Source organism: Molossus molossus, unplaced genomic scaffold (genome assembly GCF_014108415.1).
Source record: "Molossus molossus isolate mMolMol1 unplaced genomic scaffold, mMolMol1.p scaffold_m16_p_14, whole genome shotgun sequence".
Classification (NCBI taxonomy): Eukaryota; Metazoa; Chordata; class Mammalia; order Chiroptera; family Molossidae; genus Molossus; species Molossus molossus.
In genome coordinates this window covers 22,795,795-22,823,589 of record NW_023425349.1, presented here as the reverse complement: position 1 = coordinate 22,823,589, position 27,795 = coordinate 22,795,795, and the positions used below count along the sequence as shown (strand labels likewise).

Below are 27,795 nucleotides of genomic sequence, written 5' to 3'. Positions count from 1 at the left end.
CTCCAGAACTCAACGACAGAAATGCCTGAGCAGCAGTCACATCCATAGATTCTTTTCTTCTAAATGAGCTGCTAACAGAGACATTTGGAACAAAGGAACCTTTGCAATCCTTTAACTCCATTAAGTCAAAGCAGTATTATAAAGTATGCTGACTGCCAGTCCAATTTACAAGTCTGAACAAGTCTGAATGGACAATCTAGGCAAATTCAACCAACCTAGGTCATTTATCATTTTCTAATTTAAAAAAATTTCTTATCTTTAAAAAAGTTTCTACACCAAATTCCACAATTTGCAAAATGTTGATGTGTTGTCAAAATGCTTTAAATTTTTAAGATGATTTATCTATTATATTACTATTTAATTACTCTCAGTGTATGCTGACTCTGACAACAGAATTAGTTGTAACTGCAGATGAATACATTAATTTATAAAACAGTGGTAGAAGAGTCACAATTCTAACTGCTAAGAATGCCCATATTTTCTATCATTAACATAATTTTACATCTTCAGGAACACTCAATTCTATTTCTAACCTTTCCCACAGTCATAAAAAATGTTTTCTCGTAGCTACTCACTAATTGAGAAGAAATTTAAAAGAAACACGAACCATTTTCCTATCATTGTAATCTCCGTTCTCCCCATCAGCTGTGTAATTATGCAAAAGCACTTAAGCTTTATGGAAATTTGAAAGTTCTTCTGGCTGACTGTGAACTATGTCCATCCACTAAAGTTCTCTTTAGTAATACTCCAAGTAAGTCCTGAGCTATAGTTGGAAGCAGAAAGGTTGTATAGGGACATGATTCCTGTGCCTAGCTCTTTGTCTACCTTGCCACATGTTATCTGACCAAGTGGCCAAGGCTACATGGCACGTGGGTCACAGAAAGGCAGCCTTCCTGGGTCTCAAACCCCATTCAGTAAGATGACAGTAATAACTTTCATCAAGCCCACTCAGAGATATGGTGAAGCTCAAATAAGAAAACTTATTTGAAAGTGCTTAGAAAAGTTTTAAGTACTTTCCAAAAGTATGGGGTCATTATTAAACAATCCTTTTTGATTGGAAAAGAAGCTTGTTTTTTCTTACAAAAAGCTGAAATCATAAGAATCTTTTTTTTTTTTTTTATCCTCACCAGAGGACATCCTTCCATCTTTTGTTCAGATAGAGTGGGAGGGAGAGAGAGAGAGAGAAACATTGACGTGAACGGGACACACCGAGTGGTCGCCACCCACACGACCCAACCGAGGCACGTGCCCTTAGCGGGAACTGAAGCCCGGTCTCCCTGGACTGTAGGCCGATGCTCTAACTGCTGAGCCAAACCAGCCAGGGCAGGAATCTTTTTTTTTTAATAATAGAAGCTAAAATTATACTGCATATTTTTAAAAAATATATTTGTATACTAGATTTCTAATCCATTTAATGTATTGGCTTTGCAGTTGGAATTAAGGAGTTCCCATCAATAAGTAGAAAGTCAGGGCAACAATGAGAAGCAGACAAAATGGGGAGGAGAAGGTCTGGTAGGCAGCTGATGGCATAAAAATGTCTTCATACTTGTAAATACTGACAACACGCTCTGAAGTTGGTGGCGAGTCTATATCATGCCGGGTAATAGAGCCTTTAAGAAAGAAATAAAGAGGAGGGGGCAATAAAAAAAAGAAAAAGCACAGATTTAAAATGATATATACTAACAACAGAAACACGAAACAAACATCTTTCATGTTGAATATACAAACAGTGATTATAAAGATCTGGAATCAGGTATCAAAACTATCAGAATTCTCTATAATTGCACATATAATGAAGAACATGGAAATTAGTTAAATTTACCCAAAAAGACTGGTTCTCACCCCTGCCAGAACGATGCTATCGGTCTCTCCACGGCACCCCAGCTTTAAGACTGCTATTAAGTATTGTATGAATGCCTACTTTTAAGGTCTCTGATGAGTTTTATTTTATTACTATAAAATGAAAAACTACATTTTGATTTCAAAGAGCAAGAACTGCTAATTGTTTTCCTCAAATATATATTTTATATATAAATTATTAATAACTCCTGGATACACTGAACTCCCTTACAGATGGAGGCCTCTCTTGCACTGTCTGTGGGACATGAGGTGGTAGCCTGCCCAGGCCAGACCAGAGAGGGTGTAGTGTGCTGTATGGGGGGGTGTGTGTGTGTCTGTGTGTGTCTGTGTGTGTGTGTGTGTGTGTGTCTGTGTATGTCTACATGTCTACCTGGCAGAGTAGAATGGAATGATATAGGAAGCAGGAGGATTAACATACCAAATAAATATTTGGATGGGAAACTTGTTTTTGACCTGATTAGAAGTGAAAGAAGAAAAGGCTCGTGTAAAGACTACTTCACAAACTGCCATTGATTAGAAGTGCCTGATCTCCTAATCCATGTGAATATCCATAAGGATATAAACCCTATGAATAATCCATATAAAACTTGGGTTAGGGAGACTAAGGCAGATGAGTTCAGAGCAAAGGTCTCCTTGGAAACAGGGCTCAGAGTGAGGGTTTTTCAGGTCCTATCTGCTAGGGAAGCCGTGCCAAACTCGACATGTTATTTCCCTGCTCCGGTGTTTGCGCTGTCTCCTGTGAGCACAAATCCAACTCCTCGGGTTGGCACGAAATTTTTCTCTCAACAGATCCCTCCTACCTCTCCTACCTAACCTCGCTCATTGGTCACCTACACGAACAGACTCCTAGGCTCAAGCAAGCAGCTCTGGCTCATGCCTGCCTTAGGGAAATCTAACCCATATCCCTCTTCAAACCTTAGCTAAAAGTTTATTGCCTCTGAGAGACCTTAAGAAAATGAAAAGTTGTGATCGATACAGAGGTATTAGAAGGGCATCCAAGAGACAGGTAAAGCACAGCCTGTCTGTGAAGCAAGAATGTGCCTGTTTGGAGACAGTGAAAAGAACAGAAATCCTGGGAGATCTGGTCAGGCAAGGCAGGAAGGCCTGCCATGCTGGCTGTTGTGCCAAGTGTGTAAGAAGATGGCCTTCTGAAGTACAGCACCTTCTCATTCATAAAGCAATTCAAATACTTGTGTTGATCTAATCCTTACAGTCATTCTATAAAGACAAAATTATTATTATTCCCATTTTGGATACAAAGAAATCAGAATTTAGATAAAGGCTACCAACAGCTACCAAGGGGGCAAAATCGATGCACAAACACAAAGTTTTAGATGCCAAATCCCATCATTTTTAAATGAGTTCATTTCTCCAGGCTAAGATATCATTAATTTCCCAGGGCACTGAAAGTCTTCAAAGACATAACTGCAGATCCACTGTTGGTAATCTGGGAAATAAGCAAATGGGAAAGATGCCACAAATCTGAAGGCATCCAAGTATTTTCCCAATTAGAACCAGGCAAAATAAAATAAAAAAAGATTATGAAATCTCCAGACCAATCAATGGAAATAATTTGGGGGTGTGTGGAGCAGATCAGATTGGGCAATACACAGTTGATGAGCACATAGTAAAAGGGGCAAGGGAGAATAATGGAATAGAGAGCTAATCACAGTGGTATAGTAGCCACAGTTATAAGAAATGTTCATCATCCTTCGCCATGTTGATCGTGATTGCTTTGTTCTGATTAAAGAGCCTGGCTGGGAGGTGTGCGCCTCAGGAGTTTACCTCGGGAATGCTGTCCATTCTCCTGTTCTGAGAACAGGGGCCGACCTGACATCATGGGCAGATTAACAACCTGATTACTGGAACACTGGACCCGAAATGGCGATACTCGACCAGACCCTGCAGCCCCTGGCCCACATTCCTCCCCCTTGCCTGTAACCATTTTACCCACTTTGTTTTTCATTTTTGCCTACTGCCTTTTCTCAGGTAGTCATTGACCCCTCAACCCTTTAAAAGCAGCTGGCAAGTGGGAGGGCAGATTTTATGAAATGACCCACTGCTCTCTCATACTGCTGGTGATATTGGAATAAACACTCATATACGATTCAATCTTGTCTCTGCTTAATTGGCTCAAGTAGTGGCAGGCGGCCCAGACCTATTTGTTGTCCAGTTTCAATAGTAAAGGAAGACGCAACTCCCAGGAGCCAGAAGAGTTCTCACAGAAAGACTGCAAACAGCCTGGCTGGTGTGGCTCAGTGGACTGAGTGTCATCCATGGACTCAGAGGTCCGGGTTCAATTCCCGGTCAGGGCACATGCCCAGGTTGCAGGCTCAATCCCCAGCAAGGGGTATGCAGGAGGCAGCCGATCAATGTTACTATCTCTCTCCCTTCCTCTCTCTCTAAAAAAATCAATAAAAACATTTTTTTAAAAAGACTGCAAACAACTCATGTCCATTTTTGGTCAGACCATTAGGCTGATCAACTTGGGGAGTGCTGAAGACACAGTGTAACTTGATTTTAGCAGCCTTGCAAAGGTCTCATGATATCCTGGGGTCTTTGTTGGGGAGATGCTGAAGGAGTCTTGCCATCCAAAGTGAGGTCATCCATGGACCAACATCAGTGGGAAGCTTTTTAGAAATGCTGAATCTCAGGCCTCACCCCAGACTTACTAAATTGCATTTTAACGATAAAGCTAGGCAATTTTAATACATGTTAAAATTCAAAGAGTAATGGGCTAAAATTATAGGATAATTTGGTGGAATTGTGAGCATCAGAATATTCATAAAGTGAGCACTACTGACATGCTTGTCAAATTTCTAGAAGTCTCCAGAAGCCCTTTCCTGCTCAGTACTTTTTTATATTTAGAGCGTAAGGGCTAAGAATTATCACTGACTTTGGAGTCAGACAGACCTAGGATTGAATATTAGTTTTCCCATTAATTAGAAGTAAAGCCTTGAGCAAGTTCCTTAGTCTCTCTAAAAGGAGGACATAATACCTATACCTGTCAAGGATGTGGTGAGGAATAAATGGGAGCATGGTGAGAATTAATTAAATATAGCCTACACCCCACAAATCCCAGATCAATGATCTGTTTCATTTACCTCTCAGCTCATTGTATATTATTTTGCATTGTTCTGGCTATGCATGTGTATAACTTTTCCATTTGTATGTTCATGTGTATGATAAGCCCATTATAACCTCCTGAAGGCAGGATCATATCTCCTTTTTAAAAATATTATCCCAAGTGCTTATTACTCTCTTGCCCAGTAAAGAATGAATACCAGTACAGTGGTGTCTGGTATTCAATCCAGATGCCAAAATGTAAGCTTACCCTGGATGGCTGGACCCCAAGCAAACAGATAATACCAACTCAAATGCAGGTCAACAATTGTTTCATCTCTGGGAACATTCACAGGGCGTTTAAATCTGCAGGTGACTCGATTGTTCTCATAAACTCCTTCTTCATCTCTGGCGGGGTTTCTCTGAATCTCCTTTGCCCACTGGCCTACATTATAGAAGTGCTGTATGCGGACCCTGCCATTGTCATCATGGACGCAGGCCATGACATCGTCACCACCCTAACATGAAAAATAATGAAGAAAAAATGTCAAAGCTGCGTCTTTTGCAAACTTTTCTGCTACAAAGCAATTTCACTCAGAAATATATATTCCATTACCTCTGTGATTTGAAGTCCCACCCCCAAAATCAACCAACCCTTCCTTCTCTGTTTAAATTAACTTGCATTTTTTTAAACTTGCAACCAGAGAGCCATACTAATACAATCATTATACTGGTTTAATGAATTTCTTTGCTTTGCAAAAGACAATCAAATGCCAGAAATTAGCTTCTCGCATTCACACGTGGCATGATAGCTTAGAGAAACATAGCCATGCCCATTCTCTGAACTCTAAAGCCACACAGCAAATTGAAGAGAAAAATAAACTCTATCATGATGTGCATCTTACCATTTTCCTGTCTGAAGAGAATCCAACTGCTACCCAGCCGTCTGTATCTGCACTCAGCTCAAATTCCACATCGGCCCCTATCATCCGGTAGCTAAGAAAGTAGTCACAGGTCTCTGCATTACAGCCTGGTTTACCGTATCTATAGGAGACATCCGAACAAATATTACTCAAGAGGGTAAAGGGGGTCAAATATATGGTGATGAAAGGAGACTAGACTTTGAGTGGTGAGCACACATGTACTATCCACATAGTGTATTATGGAATTGTATATCTGAAACTTACATAATGTTATTAATCAATGCTACCCCAATAAATTTAATTAAAAAACAGACATTACTCCTTCATCTTCTTTTTTAATTTGAAAATATATTTATTGGTAAAACTACATGATATAAATAATTTTGAAGCTAATGTGATCATATTTATTATTTTTTCAACTTACTTATTTTTATTACAGATGTTTCTCCTTTTTCTCCCATTGACACCCTCCTCTCCACTCCCGTCCCCGCTTCACAGTTTTGTTGTCTATGCCCATTGACTTCTTCATCTTCTTATTCAAAATATATTAAGAGGGAATCTATCAATCAGGCAGGATGCTAAGCAGCATTATAGAATAAATTAGATCTTTGTTCCCTGGGGTCTCAAAAACAGTTTCACTCAGGAGGGACCTCGGAGAAGATCTGCTCCACTTTATCTGCATGTACACAGGGGCCCAGAGACCGGAAGGGCTCTTCTGAGGTTGCACAGTGAGTCCGTAGCGGCAACAGGACTTGAACCTGCAGCTCCAGACTCCCAGCCAGTGTTCTCTGCACTGTATTAGTGTCTCTCAACTATTAGTTATTACTGAATTATTTCTGAATCCCCTTTAGATGAAAAAATTCTCCAAGTTAATAATTTAAATTATTTTTGTTAATTAAATGTACACCAATTCTTTTTTAAAATTTGCAATTAAACACTAAATCACAAACTAAATATAAATTAAACCACAAAAACAGGAACAATTAAACTTACAGCATGCGTGTGATGGATGGTGTGGTTTTACTGAAAATTCTGCTTACATGCGTATGGTATGTCTGACTGTACTTTTTTCTAGAAACATTAACTTATTAATAACATGAAAAATCTTTTTTAAAAGCCTATTAAGAAATAAAATTAGACCTAGATCATAGATAGACTCTAAGCTAGACTAGACCCAGTCAGGGTGTCCATATTTAAATTGGACTTTTTTTCCCCCAAGAAAAAAGAATTTTAATGTGTAGGGTCTTTTTTTTTATCCTCACCAGAGGACACTCTTCCATTTTCTGTTCAGATAGAGTGGGAGGGAAGGAGAGAGAGAGAGAGCGAGAGAAACATCGATGTGAAAGGGACACATCACATCGAGTGGCCACCACCCGCATGACCAACCAGGGTCGGGGACAAACTGCAACCAAGGTACGCGCCCTTAGCAGGAACCGAACCCAGGTCTCTCTGGACCACAGGCCGAAACCCTAACCGCTGAGCCAAACCAGCCATAGCTGGCGTGCAGGGTCTTCTGACTGAGCATGTTCTTACTATTAAACATGACTCACTCTCCGTCACTTTCACCTGAACTACTGCAAAACCCTTGTACATACAATGCACCAAATGAATGCTTCATCTGTTCTTCACTGAGCAGGGATGCATCATGTCCTTATAAAGTCTGCCTTTCCTCTGTGGGTACTAGTACAATTAGAAATTCAGACACTAAAGCCTACAGCAGTATAACGTGGTTATCTATGTAACCAGATTATGCATACATTAATCTTTTAAAGAAGCATCACTGAAATAAAGACACAACTTTATTTTATTCATTTATTTTTAATTTACCTGCACAATTTTTTTAATTTAAATTTTTTTAAATGTTCAATGACAGTTGACATTCAACATTACATTAGTTTCGAGTGTACAGCATAGTGGTTAGACGTGTATATAACTTCCAAAATGATCTTCCTGATACATCTAGTACCCACCTGGCATCATACATAGTTATTGCAATATTATTGATTATATTCCCCATGCTATACTTTACATCCTCATGACTATTTGGTAACTTCCAATTTATACTTCTTAATCCCTTCACCTCCACCCCCCCACACACACCCCCAGTCTGGCAACCATAAGTCTGTTCTTTGAATCTGTGAGTCTGTTTCTGTTTTGGAAACACAAATTTAAATGTTCTTACAGAGAACTTGTAGATCCTTTAAGAATTGACAAGTCTTAGTTTGAGGAACGCTGTTTTATGCCCTTTTCAGAAGGACAGAAAAGTATAGCAGTGGGTGGAACAATCTAAACTCAGATGGAAGGTATCTGAAGGAACAAGACACAAAGCTGCTAGTGTAGACTGAGGAGGGAGGCAAGGACTAGGTCAGTATGCTGGCAGAGGCTCTGAACAGCCAGGAGGAGATGTAAGCTCCGGACAACATGGAACTGGGGTGAAAAGGCTAAGAAAAGCTAAAGAAGAAGTGAATGGACCAGCAGGGTACGAAAACTCCTTTACTTCTCAAATACACCCCCAATCACCAGAATTATACATTACTGGCCATCTTCCTTAATACTACAATTACTGGATCTATTTTTATTCCTTAGAATGTTTTGGTAATCCAAAGAAAGCTCAAACCCCCCATAATTCAGTTGTTGTTTTTTAACCTCACCTGAAGATATTTTTCCAATGATATTTATTTATTTATTTTTAAATTTTTTATCCTCACCCGTGGACATTTTCCCATTTTTTGTTCAGATAGAGTGGGAGGGAGAGAGATGAAGAGAGGGAGAGAGAGAAACATCAATGTGAAAGGGACACATAGAGTGGCTGCCACCCGCACAACCCAACCAGGGCTGGGGACAAACTGCAACCAAGGTATGTGCCCTTAGTGGGAACCGATCCCGGGTCTCTGTGGACCGCGGGCCGAAGCTCTAACCGCTGAGCCAAACAGGCAGGGGCTCCATTGATTTTTAAATAGAGAGGAAGGAAGGGAGGAAGGGGGAGAGAGACAGAGAGAAAGAGAGAGAGAGAGAGAGAGAGAGAGAGAGAGAGAGATATGCATCGATAATAGAGAGACATGTCAATTGGTTGCCTCCTGCACAACCTCAACGTGGGCCGGGGATCAAACCTGCAACCCAGGTACACACCCCCAACTGGAATCAAACCCATGACCTTTTCATCTGCAGGCTGATGCTCTAACTGCTGAGCCAAACCGGCCAGGGGCTAATTCAGTCCCCACCCCCCTTTTATTTTTTGTTTTTCAATCCTCACCTGAGGATATTCTTGTATATATTTTCAGATAGAGTGGGAGAGAGGGAGAGAGAGACAGAGACAGAAACCTTGACATGAGACAGACACATTGACTGATTGCCTCCTGCACGACCCTGTTGGGGGTCGGGGACAAACTGCAACCGAGGTACATGCCCTTGACCGGAATTGAACCCGCAATTGAACAGTCCACAGGTGGACGCTCTAACCACTGAGCCAAACCGGCCAGGGCTCCCCCTTAGATCCTGATCACTGAACCAAAAAATTCAAAATTAGAACTTTGGTACAGTGATCAACAAAATCTTTATTTAAGGACAATTTGTTTCAGAAAATAAAGAATTCAAAGAGAAGGCTTTTCTAATACAACAGAACCATCTATGTGGGAGGCCCACTGTCTATACTACTGTTTTCTAGTCCTAGCCATCAAGTCATGATAGAATACCACTAATAATAGGTAAGAACTCATTACTCCTGAGACAATAAGCTAGATACAATCATCAGTGCTTAATGACTAATTAGTACCATACAGATACTAATAAGTCATTACTATTTGAAAAGGCATGTCTATCATTGCCTGTCTCGGCTACGCCTCCTCCTAATAGACCCAAATTTATTCTGTGTCACGTGTTTCTTCTTCATACTGCCAATTGGTTAGGAACAGACACCTGTGCCAATAGCTGTACAGAAAAAAATGAAGACGGTTCCAGTGCCAAGCTGTGTGTTAGAGATTAAGGCCTTTAAGACTGAAATGTGGGTTGGCCACCAGACACAGGCCACATCCCTGCTGAAGTTATGAAGGGGTACAGGCCCCTGGTTAGAATGGACTGCATGCAGTTTCAATACTGTCCTCAGAAGTAAATCAACATCTTAGTCTTAAAGTTATCCAACTCACAGATCTACTAACCTGAAGCATCCTTTAGTTTTCCCACAGTCCTCCACTTTGATTTTGGCAAATGGGTCCACGGGAGGAGCAGTAGGGAATGGGTAACCTGGGCAGTGAGAATACATAATGGTTAGAAAGTTCAGCAACAATGTTTCCAATGAGAATCTTAAAAAATATATTTCCTACTTTTTATCACACCCATCTAGATAGATATAAGGCCTTGGGAAAGGGCCTGTTTCAGCCTAATCACCCTCTTCATGAGAAGAGAGTGCAGGGCACACATCTTTGAACTGAGCCTTACAAGTTAACTGAGCAGAAGAGATGTTTTCCTCATTTTACGGGCAAGGAACATGAGGCACTGAGAGGGGGCATACTTTCATATAAGCACTGGCACACCACTGTGCCCTGGGAGTTTAAAAATCACAGTTTTAATACAATACACGTGCTCTAAGAGAAAAAATAAATAATGATCCAGTCATATACTCAACAGTAGAGTTTTTCCATTATATATGTCATCATAGACCTTTCTCCATCACTGTGAACTTCCATTTTCATTAAAGCTACATACAACATTTTCATATCTCACTTAATTCTCTAAACACATCATTTCTAACAGCTGTATATTTTTCTTGTAACATTACTTATCATCATAATGCATGAAACCATACGTTGAAGGGCAAGTCTGCATTATGCTTCCAGTGTGTGACAAAAATAATTTTCTCCTAAACTGTTTCCTCCATGTACAAAGGAACCAACTGTGATTCATCTTGTATTCTTTGCCCAGCATCGTGCCTGGCACTGGCCACTGAAAAAAATGACTGTCAACTGTTTTTCAAGGGAGATTTTATTTTCTTCCATTAATTATCCTTTAAGAAAAAAAAGCCACTGGGCTACACTTTCCTGGCACACAACTGTGCATTTTGGACAGTTCATTTCTAACACCCTAGACCTTGATCACACGCTTAAAATACAACCCTACTTTTCACCCCCTTTTAGTAATTGAGCCAAATGCATTACTTTTTCTACTTTTATGCTTATTTTATGCTAAGGTCTATATCCACTTCAGTACTATAGACTGACCTTGGATGAGTTTTTTGTTTCTCTCAATAGATAGATGATTGATAGATAGATAGATAGATAGATAGATAGATAGATAGATAGATAGATAGATGGCAACTGCTGAATGCTACAAACTATGTTAAGCTTCTTCATATAATGCTCTTCCTCATATTTCTCACTACAGTGTCATCCCAGGAGGGTGACAGGCCCTGACTGCACAAGAAGAGGGCCCAGAAACTCTGCATTCCCGGCCCCCTGGACCTCGCTCTATGTGTGTCTCCATGGGCTGTTCCTGAGTTGTGTCCTTTCTAACAAAACCATACTATTTGCAGGTAAATGCCTTCCTGGGTTCTATGAGACATTCTAGTGGGTAGCCCCTGAACTGGTAGCCTGTTGCTCTGAAGTAAAAACGGTCTTTTTGTGGACTATGTCCTTTTACTTGTGGGGTCTGGGATAACTCTGGGTCATTAATACCAGAAATACATTTCACTGCATTAGTTGGGGATGGCATCAGAATATAAGCAGGTTTTATAATATGACAATTTCTCCCTAGAATTAAATGATCTATTTGGCATAAAATAAGTTTGGACCGTTTGCCAGTTTTTAAGATCCTGCCAGGTTGCAAAAAGACTTTTCCATTCCCAACACAATAATCCTAAAACTCCTGCATGATGACCTTGTAAGATAATTCCCAAAAGTGACTTCAGCAGAACCTGGATCTCAAGTTCAGGCTCCAGGCGCAATTTCTCACTATGCCAACAGTGCTTCCTGCCACGCTGTCCACAGCTGCACTGCACTGGCCAGTCCTCGGCCACGCCCAAGGTCAGGAAGCACCTGAACAAAGCAGACTAATGTCCACTGTCCGTTTTTTTTTTCTTCATCCTCACCCGAGGACATTTTTCCATTTATCTTTAGACAGATTAGGAGGGAGAGAGGGAGAGAGACAGACAGAAAGAAACATCGATGTGAGAGAGACACATCGACCGGTTGCCTCCCATGCAACCCCAACCAGGGCAGGGGACGAACCACAACTGAAGTACGTGCCTTTGGCTGGAATCAAACCCGGGTCTCATTGGTCCGCGGGCCAACGCTCTAACCATGGAGCCAAACCAGCCAGGGCCATATGTTTATTTTTATCTGTGTGCATATATAATATGTACCTATATATCTTGAAAATATATAGTTTGTGTATGTTTTTCGTCTTCACAAATGACTGTGCAGTGAATCTCATCCTGTTTGTTATTTTCCTTTGGAAACCTCTCCATATATATAAGGGTGACACCTGTTACTACTCCTGACCGAACAGTATTCCGTGATGGGCATATAACATTTTCTGAAATTTTCTCCCAGGTTTGGATACTTAAAGTGCCTCCAATCTTTGCTTTCTCAAATAATGAAGCCACAGACATCCTGACACATGTTTCCTGTGGACATATGCAAGAGGTTTTTGTTTTAATAAACCCCGGGGAGCAAAAGCTGAAAACTCAATTCCACAAAGCTCAATGATATGGGTGTTTGGTCTTTTTATTACTTGGTTATGGGTTTTTGCTCATGAGAGTTTGTGTGGATTCCAGATATAAATTTACTGTTGGTTTCAGATGTTGCAATTTTTTTTCCCCTCAGTCTGCCACCAACTTTACTTTGTTTCTTTGATGTTCTTCCTTGGACCAACATCTTTGATGTAGTCAAGAAAATAATTTTTCATCTTTTGGTTTGTGTATTTTTAGAGTATTGTCTAAGACAGTGATTTTTCAACCAGTGTGCCCCAAGAATTTTTAAAACATGCTATACCTATTAGTCAGGGTCACTGACCTCTTTTCCCTTAGACTGTCAAATAAAAAAATAGCAGCAGCCAGCAGAACAATAGCTGTCCTGTGTGAATGAATCAAAATTATACTTTTTTTTTTTTTTGTCAAATTGGCAAAAAAAATTTATTTTTATATATATTTCGGATTTGGGGATTTTTCTTGCTGTTGTTTTGTTCTGATTTTGGTTTATTTGACTGTTTCTGAGCCAGGACCACACTATTTATTTCGTCGTTGTTGTTGTTAATCTTCACCGGAGGATAACCAGAGGATGTTTTTTCCACTGATTTTTAAAAAGAGTGGAAGGGAGGGAGGGAGAGGGAGGGAAGGGGGGGGGGGGGAACAGAAACATTGATGTGAGTGAGAGACGACACATCAATCAGTTGCCTCCCAAACGTGCCCCACCTGAGGCCAGGCCAGGGATAAACCTGCAACCCAGGGACATGCCCTTGACCAGAATCAAACCCCTGACCCTTTAGTGCTTGGGCTGATGCTCTAGTCACTGAGCCACACTGGCCAGGGCAGGACCACACTTTTAATTAGTAGGTTTTGTAGTATATCTTAGTATCTAGCAAGACAAAACTATATTAGTAATTCATGAAGCTTAAATCTTCCATGTAAAGTATAGAAATTAATTTGTCAAGTTCTCTCCAAAAATGCTTGTCTGGGACTGCATTAAATGTTCAGATAAATTGGGAGAGAACTGACATCCTTATCACTCCAAGCTAATCCTTCCAAGATCATGGTATATCTCTACATTTATTCAAATCTTTTTTTTTTTCATCCTCACTCAAGGATACTTTTCCATTTATCTTCAGATAGAGTAGGAGGGAGAGAGAAGAACATCAACGTGAAAGAGACACATCAATTGGCTGCCTTCCTCAAGACCTCGACCAGGGCCGGGTACCTAACTGCAACCAAGGTACGTGCCCTTGACCGGAATCAAACCCGTGGCTCTTTAGTCCGCAGGCTGACGCTCTAACCGCTGAGCCAAATCCACCAGGGCTGTTCAAATCTCTTGTATCCCTTCATGGTTTCAGTTTTTTTCCATGCAGGACCAGTGCATTCTTTGCTAGGTAAAACCTGGACACTTTAGATTTTTGTTGCTATTTTAAACAATATCTTGTTCTCTTTTACTTTTTCTAGTTTACTATTGCTAGAGAAGAAGAGAGCTGTTGGTTTATGTGTTAATCTTGCTTATGGAAACCTTACTGCATTCTCTTGATTTTGTTTGCTGGTTCTTTTCAGTTTTCCAGGTAAATGTTCATATCAAGAGAAATAGAAACATATGTTCACATCAAAACATGTGCACTGGTGTTCATGGCAGCATTATTCATAACAGCCAAACCCAGGAAATAACCATATGTCCATCAACTGATGAATAGGTAAACAAAATACTGTATATTTATACAAAGAAATTACTCAGCCATAAAAAAGAATGAAGCACCAATATATGCTACGACATAGATGAACCTCAGAATCCTTTTGCTAAGTGAAAGAGTCACAAAAGATCACATAGTGGATAATCTCATTTATATGAAATGCCCGGGAAAGGCAAATATTGAGAGTAAAATATTATTGGTTGCCTAGGGTGGGGGTGGGGGAGAAAAGGGATGAGAGGTTTGCAAAGTAATATAGCTAAAGGGTACAGAATTTCTTTGGAGGAGATAAAAATGTTCTAAAATTGATTGTGTTGATGGTTGCACAACCCTGCGAATATACTAAAAACCACTGAATGGTATACTTCAAACCGGTAAATTGTAAGGTACATGAATTATATCTTAATAAAGCTAGTGCAAGAAAAGAAAAACAATAAATATTTTACATACCACTCCCTTGCTCCACTGAACCCAGCCCTGGCTTTAAGTGTCATGCATCTAATGATGGAATAAAAATCTTCCATCAATCAGGATTCAAGGTGGTACTCTAGTCTCTGCAAGACACGCAAGTACACTAGAGAGAGGCTGAGACAGACGCAGAGGGAGCCAATCCACTGTTCCTGCCAACTTCCGCCTTCTTTATTTAGTTTATTTGTATTCCCTTTCCCCTGATTAACCTTGCCAGGAATTTGTTATCTTATGAGATATTCAAAAAGCCAGCTTTAGGTTTAGGTAATCATCCTCATTGTGTGTTCCATTTCATTTATTCCTATCCAGATCTGCATTATTTTCTTCTTTTTGTTTCCAGTTTGAGTTCAATGCTTAGCTCATTTTTTTCAATCCTTCTTATTTTTCTGATAAATGTAGTCAAAGCTATAAATTTCCCTCTAAACTGTTATAGATCCATGCTAAACATTTTTTTTATCCTCACCAGAGGACATTTTTGCACGTATCTTCAGACAGAGCAGGAGGGAGAGAGGGAGGAAGAGAGAGAAACATCAATGTGAGAGAGACACATCGTGTGGTCACCACCCACACGACCCCAATGGGGACCAGGGACAAACTGCAACCGAGATACATGCCCCTAGTGGGACAAACCCAGGACTCTCTGGTCCGCAGGCCGATGCTCTAACCGCTGAGCCAAACCGGGCAGGGCCATGCTAAACATTTTGACATGCAATTGCTCTACTGGTCATTATAAATATACCTTAATTTTCCTTATAATTTTCTCTTTAATGTGTGGGTTATTTAATTTTGGTTTTTGTTTGTTTTTTCATTTCCAGACACAGGTGATTTTTTCCCCCTCTATGCTCTTGTTAACTGCATGGTGGTCAGAAAACATCTGTATGATGTAGATCCTTTGTAATTTACTGACTTCCTTATGTTCTGGTGTATGGTCAGTTTTAGTAGATCTTCCTTGACCACGCAAAAAGAAAATGATTCTGCCCTGGCCAGTGTGACTCAGTGTATTGAGCATCATATGGACTGAGAGGTCCCGGTTCAAGTCCCAGTCAGGGCACATGCCCAGGTTGCGGGCTCAATCTCCAGTGCAGGAGGCAGCCGATCGAGGTATCTCTCTCACGTCAATGTTTCTATCTCTCTGCAGATATCAGTGAAAACATATTTAAAAAATAAAATGATTCTGCATTTGTGGATTCTGCATGTTGATTTGGTTGAATTTATGATTTGCATAACTCAAATCACTATGTCTTTTCTTAGTTTTAAAATTTGATTTTTCAATTCCAAGAACATTACGCCCAATTATAAATGTTGACTTACCTATTTCTCTACACATTTCCATCTGTTATTGCTTTATGTGTCTGGAAGTCATATTGTTATGGGTATATTAATGCTGATTTATTATTTCTTTTATCAGCAGTATATAATGTTATTTGGCCCTTATGTTTTGTCTTGAACTGCATTTTGTCTGATGTTTCTATCTGTCAGCTCAGTTTTCTTATGATTCATCTTTTCCTGAAATGGCATTTTCCATTCCTTCAAAAATTCTGTATAATGCGTAAGCATTTAGGTCCATGAGTAAAAGTCTTTGGTCGTTTTCCTTTCCTATGCTCTCCTCTTCTGGTTTTGCTGATTAGGTTATGTTATCTTCTTAAAATGAGTTAGGGCGGTGGGATCAGAGGAGAGTGTCAAAGGGGGGGGAGGGGAAACATCTGTAACAAAAATAAATAAATAAATAAATAAATAAATAAATAAATAAATAAATAAAAATGAGTTGGGGACTTTGCCCTCTTTTTCTATTTTTTTTTTTTTTTTTTATCCTCACCCGAGGACATTCCTCCATTTTTTGTTCAGGTAGAGTGGGAGGGAGAGAGAGGAACAGAGAGAGAGAGAGAAACATCGACGTGAAAGGAACACATCGAGTGGCTGCCACCCGCACAACCTACCAGGGCCGGGGACAAACTGCAACCAAGGTACATGCCCTTAGCGGGAACCGAACCCGGGTCTCTCTGGACCGCAGGCGGACGCTCTAACCGCTGAGCAAAACCGGCCAGGGCGTCCCTCTTTTTCTTACTTTTGAAATAATATGCTTAAGGTCAGCATTAGTTGTCCCTTAAATGTTCTGTTGAACTGTCTGAGCCAGGAGCTTTCTTGGTTGGAAGATTTTTTTTTTTTTTTAACTGAGTCAACTTCTCTGATGGATTATTCAGGTTTTGAAATTCTTCTTGAGACAGTTTTTGGTTTTATTTTTCTAGGAATTTGCCCACTTAAGTTTTCAAGTTAATTGGCATAAAGTTGTTCACTATATTCTTATTAGTTTGCTTTTTTATCAGCTTCCATTTTTTAATTAGGCTATCATTCACATTTTAAAAATTCACCATTTTAAAGTGTACAACTCAGTGGTTTTTAGTATCTCTTCACAAGTTGTACCACCACCACCACTATCTAATTTCCGGACATTTCCATCTTTCCAAAAAGAAACCCTGTACCTATTAGCAGTCACCCCAAATTCCCTCTTTTACCCAGTTCCTAGAGACCACTAATCTACTTTCTGCCTCTATAAATTTGCATATTCTGGACATTTCATATAAATGGACTCACACAACATGTATCCTGTGTGTCTGGCTTCTTTCACTTAGCATAATGGTTTTGCTTTTTGTTTTTATCCTCACCCAAGGACATTTTTCCATTTTTGTTCAGTAGAGTGGGAGGGAGAGAGAGGAAGAGAGAAATATCAACGTGAAAGGGATACATCAAGTGGTTGCCACCCACACAACCCCAACCTGGGCTGGGGACAAACTGCAACGGAGGTACGTGCCCTTAGCAGGAACCAAACCTGGGTCTCTCTGGACCACGGGCTAATGCTCTAACTACTGAGCCAAACCGGCCAGGGCCACTTAGCATAATGTATTAAAGGTTTATTCATGTTGTAACATGTGTCAGTACTTCATTCCTTTTTTTTTTTTTTTTTTAAAGAGAAAGAATTTTTATTTTATTTATTTATTTATTTTTATCCTCACCTGAGGACATTTTTCCATTTTTTTGTTCAGATAGAGTCGGAGGGAGAGATAGGAAGAGAAAGGGAGAGAGAAGCATCGACGTAAAAGGGACACATTGAGTGGCTGCCACCCGCACAACCCAACCAGGGCCGGGGACAAACTGCAACCGAGGTACATGCCCTTAGCGGGAACCGAACCCCAGTCTCTCCAGACAGAGTGGCCGACGCTCTAACCGCTGAGCCACACCAGCCGGGCATCACTGTCGTTGTTGTTGTTTTATTAATTGTTTATAGGGGAGAGTGCGAACGCAGTCCCCCACTACCACAAATTGTACAGTCGAGTTTCCCACATTTGGGGAAATCGCAGGGGTCAGCACATCCGGATTGCAATGGATAAGCCTCGCCTGGGGAAAACCGCCTTCATGATCATGGTATCTCCCCTGCCAGGTACGTATTTGTTGTTGTTTTTAAAAGCCATCCTAGTATGAAGTGGTATCTCGTTAAGATTTTGATCTGCATTTTCTTAATGACTAATGATGTTGAGCATCTTTTCATGTGCTTATTAGCTAGTTGTAGATCTTTGAAGAAATGTCTACTTAGAACCTTTCTCCATTTTTAAATTGGGTTAGCTGGCTTTTTATTATTGTATTGTAACTTATTAGCTTTTTAATCTCTACTATGTCTAAGATTATTTTCTCTTTTATCATTTCTAATATTATTTGTCGTCTCTCCTTTTCTCTTGACCAATCTTGCCAGAAGCTTATTGTGACAGTTAATTTTCTGTGTCCACTTGGCTGGGCCAGGTGCCCAGATATGTGGTCAAACATTATTGTGGATGTTTCTGCAAGGATGTTTAAAAAAATGTTTTTTTTCTTTATTGATTTGAAAGAGAGGAAGGGAGAGGGAGAGAGAGATAGAAACATCAATAAAAGAGAACATTGACTGGCTACCTTCTGCATGCCCCCCACCGGGGATCAGGCCCACAACCTAGGCATGTGCCCCAACCAGGAATCGGACCAGTGATCTCTTGGTGCATGGGTCGACAATCAACCACTGACCCATACTGGGCATCTGTGAGGGTGTTTTTAAATCAGATTAACATATACCATTTAAGGCCCTTGTTGGGTAGCTCAGTTGGTTAGAGTCCTGATACACCAAGGTTATGGGTTCAATCCAATGGTTGAGCGTTCGATCCCTGGTCAGGGCACATATAATTAGCAACCCAAAAATGTATAAGTGGAACAATAAATTGATGTTTTTCTCTAAAATCAATAAGTAAAATAAAAAAAAATATATATATATATATATAACATTTAAATCTGTGTGCTTTGAGTAAAGCAGATTGCCCTCCATAATGTGGGTGGTCCTCATCCACAGCTAAAGGCCTGGATAAAACAAAAAAGAAGTGCCCTTCCCCCAAGCAAGAGTGAATAATGCAGCAGATGGCCCTTTGAACTTGGACTGCATTATGGATTCTCTCATGGATCTCCAGCCTGCAGCCCACCCTGCAGATTTTGAACTTGACAGCTTCCATAACTGTAAGAGCCAATTCATTAAAATCAATCTCTCTCTCCCTACACACACACACACACACACATACACACACACACACACACACACACCCCATTAGTTCTGTTTCTCTGGATAAGCCTGTCTAATACACTGAAACCACTCTATTCATATTTCCAAAGAATTTCAGCTTTTTTGATCTTTACTAAATATTTGGTTTCTAACTCATTAAGTTCTGCTACATTTTCATTTTACTATTTTTTCCCTTCTACTTTCTTTAGCTTTTTCTTCATAATTTTCGGCATTTCTTCTTTTCTTTTATTTCTGGGCAGGGTTCCCAGCAGAGGCTGCAGCTCTCTCTCTCTCTGACACATCCTCTGGGCTGCAGGCCCTTCCTGTTTCTCACCCACTGGTGGACAACCATCCTCCCCACCAATCCAGAGGCCAGCCCGAGACCCTCTGAGGGCACTCTCGTGATTTCACAGGGCTCTGTTCATTCATTCATCCATTTATTTATTTATTTATTTATTTATTTATTTATTTATTTATTTATTTATTTATTTATTTTTTAAATTCTCCTTTTCTTTTTTTTTTTTTTTTTTTTTTTTTTTTTCTTTTTTTTTTTTTTTCCACATCTTTATTGTTGGATGTAAAATGCATTACAGATGTTCCACATTTTTCCCCCATTGACCCCCTCCTCCCCACTCCCGCCCCCCTCCCACCTTTTCCCACACTATTGTCCGTGTCCATTGGTTATGCATATAAGTTCTTTGGTTTATTTCTTCCCACCCCCCCAACCCCTTTCCCTTTGAGGTTTGTCAGTCTAGCAATGAATTTGTGCTTCTTAATCCCTTCACCTTTTTCATCCATTCCCCCAACCCCTTTCCCAACTGGCAACCAACAAAATGTTCTCTGTATCTATGAGAATGTTTCTGTTCTTCCTGTTCATTTTGTTTGTAGATTCCATTGTTGATAGATATGTATTCATTGCCATTTTGTTTGTTCATACATTTTATCTTTTTCTTTAAAAAGACCCTTCATCATTTCATATAATAACGGTTTGGTAGTGATGAACTCCTTTAACTTTTTCTTGTCTGGGAAAGTTTTTATATGTCCATCGATTCTAAATGACAGCTTTGCAGGATAGAGTAATTTTGGTTGTAGGTTCTTGGTTTTCATCACTCTGAATATTTCTTGCCACTCCCTTCTGGCCTGCAAAGTTTCTTTTGAGAAATCAGCTGACAGCCTAATGGGTACTCCCTTGTAGGTAACTAGCTGCCTTTCTCTTGCTGCTTTTAGGATTCTCTCTTTGTCTTGAACCTTTTGCATTTTGATGATGATGTGTCTTGGTGTGTGCCTCTTGGAGTTCATCTTGTTTGGGACTCTCTGTGCTTCCTGGACTTGTATGTCTGTTTCCTTCACCAAGTTAGGAAAGTTTTCTGCCATTATTGTTTCAAACAGGTTTTCGATTTCTTGTTCTCTCTCTTCTCCTTCCGGCACCCCCAAGATGCGAATGTTGGCACGCTTGAAGTTGTCCCAGAGGCTCCTTACACTATCCTCATTTTTTTGGATTCTTTTTTCTTTTTGCTGTTCTGGTTGGGCGTTTTTTGCTTCCTTATATTCCAAATCGATGGTTTGCTCCTTGGATTTACGTACTCTATTATTGAAGCTATGTAAATTATTCTTTATTTCAGTTAAAGCCTCCTTCGTTTCTAACTGTGCAGCGATCGTTTCTGACTGGTACTTTTTTATGCTCTTGAGGCCCTCACTGAGTTCATTGAGCATCCTTATAAGCAGTATTTTGAACTCAGCATCTGTTAGGTTGCTTATCTCCATTTCGCTTAGTTCTTTTCTTGGGGTTTTGTTCTGTTCTTTCATTTGGGACCTGTTTCTTTGTCTCCTCATTTTGGCTTCCTCTCTGTGTTTGTTTCTGTGTATTACTTAATGAGAGGTATGGGGCTCGCTGAGACCCGATGCTGCTTGTTTGAAAGAATTTAGGAAAAACCTGAAGCAGGATCCAAGACAGGCCAATCCTATGGTTAAGCAAGTAGCAACAGCTTGGGTGGGCTTGAAAGTTGTGTGGGGCGGGGCGGGGCGGGGCCTCAGGGAGTCAGCAGGGCGGGGCTACCAGTGTGAGCCAGGTTGCTGGAGTCCCAGATATGGCTTCTGTCTGCCGCTCCAGGGAAGGGCTCACCAAAGGAACAAAGGCCTCTTACAGCACGTTTGTCCCCGAGAAAGCCCCCTCTCCAGCCCTCGCTCCAGTGCCAAACAGCTCAGTTCTTTTCTGTATGTCTCTGGTGCCCCTCGAGCTGCCTCCCCTCCGAGCTTAGAGGGAGAGAGTCCGATAAGTCCGTGCGCGGGCCCTTTAGGGAGCTGCCTGGGGCTCCAGCCGCCTCAGCCTCCCTGAGCCTCAGTTTCTGCTGGTTTTCCAGCCAGAAGTTATGGGGACTTCTCTTCCTGGCACTGGAAACCTGAGCGGGGCACCTGGTGTGGGACGGGGACCCCTCGGTCCTCAGGAAGGACCTTCCCAGCCACGGGAGCCTCCTGATTTTTATCCGCCACACTTGGGTGTGGGACCAGCCTGTCGCGCCGCCGCGCCGCTGCCGCTGCCGCCACCCCTCGCGCCGCCGCCCCTCCTACCGGTCTGGATGTAGCTGCTTTTTTTTTTTTAATTACGTAGTTTGTAGGACTTCCATTCAGCTTGATTTCAGGCGGTTTTGGATGATGGTTGTTCTGTAGTTTTGTTGTAACTTGGATGTGGTTGTGGCAGAACGCGATACTGCATTTCCCTACGCCGCCATCTTGACCGCAATTCTCCTTTTCTTATATCAGCATTTAAGCCCAACAATCAACTGCCTCCAGGCTGCATGGATGTCGATGTGAACAAAACCAACTCCATCTCTGTGTTCCAGATTTCATTTCATTTTAAAATTTCATGCTGCGACCTTCGACCAACCTCACTGTCCTTAGCAAGCATATCAAAGCCTTCTAGTTGATGGTTATCTGTGTTCCTTAAAATGTAGCCATAAATGTTTTTGTTAGTAACAGCTGTAATGGCATGACAACAGAGACAAATATCCAACTGGTAATAGTATTGATTATAAGCAATCACCTATCACAAGACCACCAGCAGGTATGACCCTGGAGCTATTGCATTTTTGTCCCTTTGTCTTTGTCAATCATTAGTACCTGAGTTATCCTATAATGAAAGTACTGTAACAGGTAGCAAAGAATAATTTGTAAAATGCTGGATCCCCCAGCCCAATCTTCCCGGAAGGAAATTACCCTATAATAAATTCTGTTATATTCTATGGAGTTGCCTGCTTTGCCTGCTGGTCTCATTAGGGTGGCCATGACACCTTTGTCCCACCCTCAGACAAGGGGCTTCTACCTGGATATTCCACAAACACATCAACTCCGTATGTCCAACACTGAGCTCCCTCGCCTCCCAAAGGCTCTTCCTCCTAGGTTTTCTATCACAGGGAAGAATGTTGCCCGTCACCCACAGTCTCCCAACCCTGAAACCACAGTCCTACGTTTCCGCACCTGGTATATTTACTCATCCATCATTCCCTTTATCCTCACCTTAGAAACCTAAGCCTGCCCTTTTGCTACAGTACCATCTCCCATCCCCCATATCCCTCCTACTTCTACCAGGTGCCATCTTTGTCAGCCGGGAATCTGATCTTGCCACAACACCTTTTAAAGACCTTTACTGGCCTCCCCCCGCCACCACCATTCTCTCTTTCCTACACTTACTTGTCTTCCTTGGTCTTGAGATGTATGGATTAGAACCCAGACATCACCAGCTCCTCCTTCTCCCCTTACTTTGTCCATCCCCCATTCTTCATTACTGGTTTTTGGTTTTGTCTGTTTGCTTTTGCGTGTTCCTTTCCCTCCATTTTGGTGTTTTGTTTTGTTTTTCTCTCTCTCTCTAAAATAAAAACGTGGGTTGAGACCAAATAATACTGACTTAGGGCAAAACATTTTTTTTCCTTCTTCCTTCTCTCTTCTTCTTCTCACATGTGCCCTGTAAACCCTTCCAAAAACTATTCTGTTGTAGAGAACAATTAAGCCACCTTTCCTCCCTTCAGATATTCCTATAACACAAGAGGTTCTGACTTTCGTGGTTGATTTTTTTTCGGGTTCTCAATATGGTTTTGTGGTTTCCATTCTTGTCTTATTCACAGACACTATCTGTTCCTTTTTTGCGATCCCTTGAGTCTGTTTTGCTATACTCCACTGGGTGGTTAATGGCTTCTGGTTTGCTATTTATTGCCTCTAATTAACTGCTTGGATCACAGTCTTCAGGTATTAATTTAGTACTTGAGCCCTTGGTATTTTAACCAGAAATTGTCTGTTCAAATCCCTGAGAGCTACTGCATCAGCCTCTTTCTCTTTATGGACTGCCTGAGCCGTTGCTTCTGCTCAGCAGAGTCATATAATGAAGTGCAGATGTCCTGGGACTTTGGAAAATAGAAAGCTCCACACACATGCGGAGCCTGTTTGGCAAAGCTTTCGCCATGGCACTCCATCCTCAGCAACCTGTGATTCTCCACCGCCTACCTGATCATTCCAAACCCCTCTTCTCAAGTTCACTCATAAAAATACCCCACTGCGCTGGTCCCACTGCATTTCCTAGCACGTGTTACCAGGTACTCTCCATTCCAGGCAGGCTGGACAGCTTGCACACCTTTTCTATACAGTCAGTCAACAAACCCATATAGCTCTCTGCTACTTTCTGGCTGTGTGACTTTAGCTACGATATTTAAATTTTCTGTGGGTCAGTTTTCTTAACTCTAATGTGGAGGAAATAGTAGTATCTATATTGCTATAAAGATTAAAGTTAATATGTATAAGGTACTTAGAACAGTGCCTGGCCCGTAGTAAGCACTTACTAACAATTAGCTCCAGTTAGTGTTATTATTGGGCTAAATTCATGGGGGATGCAAAGATAAATGAGATGTAGATTGTTTACCTTTAAAGACATAGATTATTTTTATCTGACCTTGTTCTTCATTTGTTCTGTCCATGTGCCCAATGAGAATATAAGCCCTCATGTGCCAAGTCTGAGTTACCTGGCAATGTGCTAGACTGACTATGAACAGAATAAATATGTATTAGATGCTTTCAGAAGCAGATGGGTTTTGGAATACTTATTCTTCTCCAGAGCAATAGATTCTACTTCTGCTTGTTTTCCTCCTCCCCACCCCATCCCACCCCCATTTTCTCCTCTCTGGCCACATGGCTGTCCAAGTAAAAGACTACATTTCCCAGCCTTCCTTGCAGCTAGGTCATATAACTACATTCTTGCCAAAAGAATTTGAGCAGTAGTGATCTGTGCAACCAGCCTAAAAGGAAACTGTTTATCCTGAACTTCCTTTCCTCAAGCTTGAACAAGAACATGTGAGCAACTCAAATTCCACAGATAAGGACAAAGTTTTAGAAGATGATGAAGCAATAAGATGGAAGGAACCTAGGTCCCTGAATGACCTTGTGGATCAGAGCTGTCTCACCAGCCCAGACCAGCCAGACTCATGTGAGAGAAAACCAAGGGCTCTTATTTAAGTCACTGTATAATGAGGACTCTGTTTTAGCAGTTAAACCTCTACCCAACTAATATATTTTCCCACATCCATTCTCTCCATCTTCCTTAATACAAAAATCCCAAATTTTGAATTGAGCTTATTATTTCCCAGCTAAAAGGCTACATTTCCCAGCCTCCTTTGCATGTGTAAGTGACCACATGACTAAGTTGTGGCTAATGAAGTGTAAATAGGATTGTTATATGGGATTTCTGAGTAATCTCCTTATAGTCAGTGACCTTCTTCCCTCTTCCTTTTCCTATTGTCTGGAAAGTGAATGTCATGCCTGGAGATCAAGCAGCCATTTTGGGCCATGAAGTTACATGTTAAGAATTTTGACGAAACAGAAGACCAGGGTCTAGTGTCTCTGGTAACCAGTTCTGGACTGCCTACTTCTAGATTTCTTTACATGACAGAGAAACTTCTATTTTAAGCTATTAATGTTGTAGATAGCTAAACCTAATCCTAAGTAACAGATACACCCAGTATATTAGTTGCTGAGACACACATTTCAAACTGAATTTCTTTTTATTTTTTTGCTTGCTATTCCTCTTAGGAGAAGAAAAGGAAAGTCTCTACTTTCCAAATTGCAGAAAAGAAAGAGGCCAGTTTCCACTCCTTCCGAGCAGAATCAGCTTAGCTTTGTGCTCACAGAAACATCTCCACGGGGAAGTCTGTGGCTGACAAACCCCCATTCTCTGGACCCAGCAGGCCCCAACAGTGGTGGCTCACACTAGGGGACCATAACGTTCATGGTAGAAAAGAAGTGGGATGGAGGCAGGGAAGGAGATGTGACCCAGCTCTGGTGGCCAGGCAGTGAGGATGAACAGAGAAGGCTATGAGGTTAGAGTGCTTGCCATTGCAAATCTAGGTCAACACACACTGGGAGGTAATAAGGCAACATCTCTCTTTCAGTCGGAATTTCTGCTTTCCACTGGCTGCTCTCACCTCACACGCCTCCTCCCCTAACACCCCATACCCCAATCCCTGACAGAGAGGGTGGAGGCCAGATGCTGAAAACTGGGGGAGCCACACCTGTCTGCAGCTTCGTAGGACTTGGCTGACCACCTCCCTCTCCCTGCCTCAGTCTCCCCACCTGTAAAACGGACAGCAGGTGGATGGCCCTGACAGCTCTTCGGGCCCCTTCGCCAGGTGGGTGGGGGTCTGAGCCCTGAGCTCTGTCTGGGCCTCCATTCGCATGCTTACCAATTCCCCACTCTTGCTCCCGCCCCCGCCCCCCATCGGGGTCTCCCCTCCCGCAAACCCTCGCCCTCTCGCAGCCTCACCATCCTCCGACAGGTAGCGCAGGTCGTAGAACTCCCCGGCGAAGGTGCCGTAGGAGGAGTCGTGGCGTGGCGCTGCCTCGTCGGGGCCCGCGTCCCCCCGCGCGCGGCCCCGGGGCCCCCGGCCGCCCGGGCCCGCGCTGTCGTCCGCGGGGCTGGCGGCGCAGGCGACGGGCCCGGCCAGCAGCAGCAAGAGCAGCGGCAGCCACACCATCGGGCTCTGCCGGGGCGGCCGCTCCATCGCTGCGCAGCGATCCCACAGCCAGGCCGCTCCGGCCGCAGCGGGGGCGCCGCGGGCGCCGAGCCGGGACTTCGCCGCCTCCACCGCCGCCCGCACTCGCCGACCCGTCCCCGCCCGCAGCGCGCAGCCGCGGAGCCACCTGCACCCGCCGCCTCCCGGCCTCGGTCTGCGCATCCTCGCTTAAGCCCAAAGCCTCCCCCTTCTTACTACCATCCTCTCCTCCTCGCCCCCTCGCTCTCCTCAGCTTCCTCCGTCCTTCCTCCCAGTCTCCCCATTTCTCCTCCCTCCCTCCACGTGTCTCCCACAGACACAGATTTGGTTGGCCCTTCTAGACTTGCTTCTCCCAATGTGGAACTCAGATCAGCAGCAGCAGCATTCCCCGAGAGCTTGTTAGCGTCACCAGTCTCACCCCACTGCAGACACATGAATGAGGATCTGCATTTTACCAACATCCCCCCCAAAAAACCCAATGCACGTTCAGGTTTAAAAAGTGTTCCCCTGGAAGGTTTACCTTGGACACACCTTGTCCGGATTGCTGCCTCCCCCATCTTGTTCAAACACTTTTTGGTTTATAGAAAGCACTTACTATACCCATTATATCTTGGGATCATCACAGAAGGAAGTTGAAATAGCAAGATCCCTACTGTAAGTTAACTGAGGTGCTTAGAGCCAGAGGAAACGAGAGCCCAGCTCTTTGCGGCTGGGTTCACCTGCTTCCTCTCCAGACTTTTGGAGTGTGTAATCAGCAGAAGCTCCTGGTGCCTTTGCACAACCTGCTCCCTTCAAAACTAGGCAGCTGGTTTACTCTGTTTCCCAGCAGCAAGCACGCGTAGGCCCTGGGAGGTTTGAACCATGTCTGACGGCCACGTTGAATTCTCAGGTTTCTCAGACTCATTCCTGCCGCTTGCAATTCACCTTGGCTGTTTACTCAGCCACCCCTTTATTCACACCAAGCACTTACTACCTGCCAGATCCACCAGTTCTTCTCTAATGGTGATTTTAGAGTGATAACACATTCAAAGTGCTAAGCTGTTTTGAGTTAGAAAACACAGACACACTTCCTTTTATGCTGGTATTGTAGTGTCAGCAATTTTGCTTGCATTTTCTTTTCCCCCCTCACTTTATTTTCTTGCATCAATAAAGAAAATAGTTATGGAGGCAGAAAAGCATAGAGGTTCCAAATGCAAACCCAGAAGTCAGTGTGTGTGGAGTGAAGACCAGCAACCTCCATGATGGCCATGAAAAATAAATAAGATGATATAGGTAAGAATCAATAGGGTTCAAGGCTACAAATGGCATGAATGAATACGTAAGATTATGAAATGCAAATATTCAAAAAAGAACCAGTGATCTCGACCTTTTTTGGCCCGGGGAGATCGGAGACCAGTACTATTGTAGAAATAGTGAAAAGTGCTGTGAGACCCAGAAATCAAGTATTTGCTGTTGGGTATTAGCTGACATTGACGTTGATTGTTCAGTTAGAGTTTATTTTTATTTT

General features: G+C 42.1%; 1 protein-coding gene and 1 non-coding gene across 2 annotated transcripts; both read right to left on the bottom strand.

Moving 5' to 3' along the window:
* Positions 1-1,411: 1,411 nt before the first annotated feature.
* Positions 1,412-26,465, bottom strand: FRRS1L (ferric chelate reductase 1 like). Its single transcript, XM_036261838.1, has 5 exons — positions 26,060-26,465; positions 10,001-10,085; positions 5,829-5,967; positions 5,195-5,441; positions 1,412-1,610 (listed from the first exon to the last, which is right to left on the bottom strand). Exons 1-5 carry the CDS (start codon positions 26,295-26,297, stop codon positions 1,438-1,440), a joined length of 882 nt encoding a protein of 293 aa, XP_036117731.1. The 5' UTR covers positions 26,298-26,465; the 3' UTR covers positions 1,412-1,437.
* On the bottom strand, positions 17,971-18,134 carry LOC118630306. The gene has a single exon (XR_004959556.1). It is a non-coding gene; the product is annotated as a U1 spliceosomal RNA (small nuclear RNA).
* Positions 26,466-27,795: the final 1,330 nt, after the last annotated feature.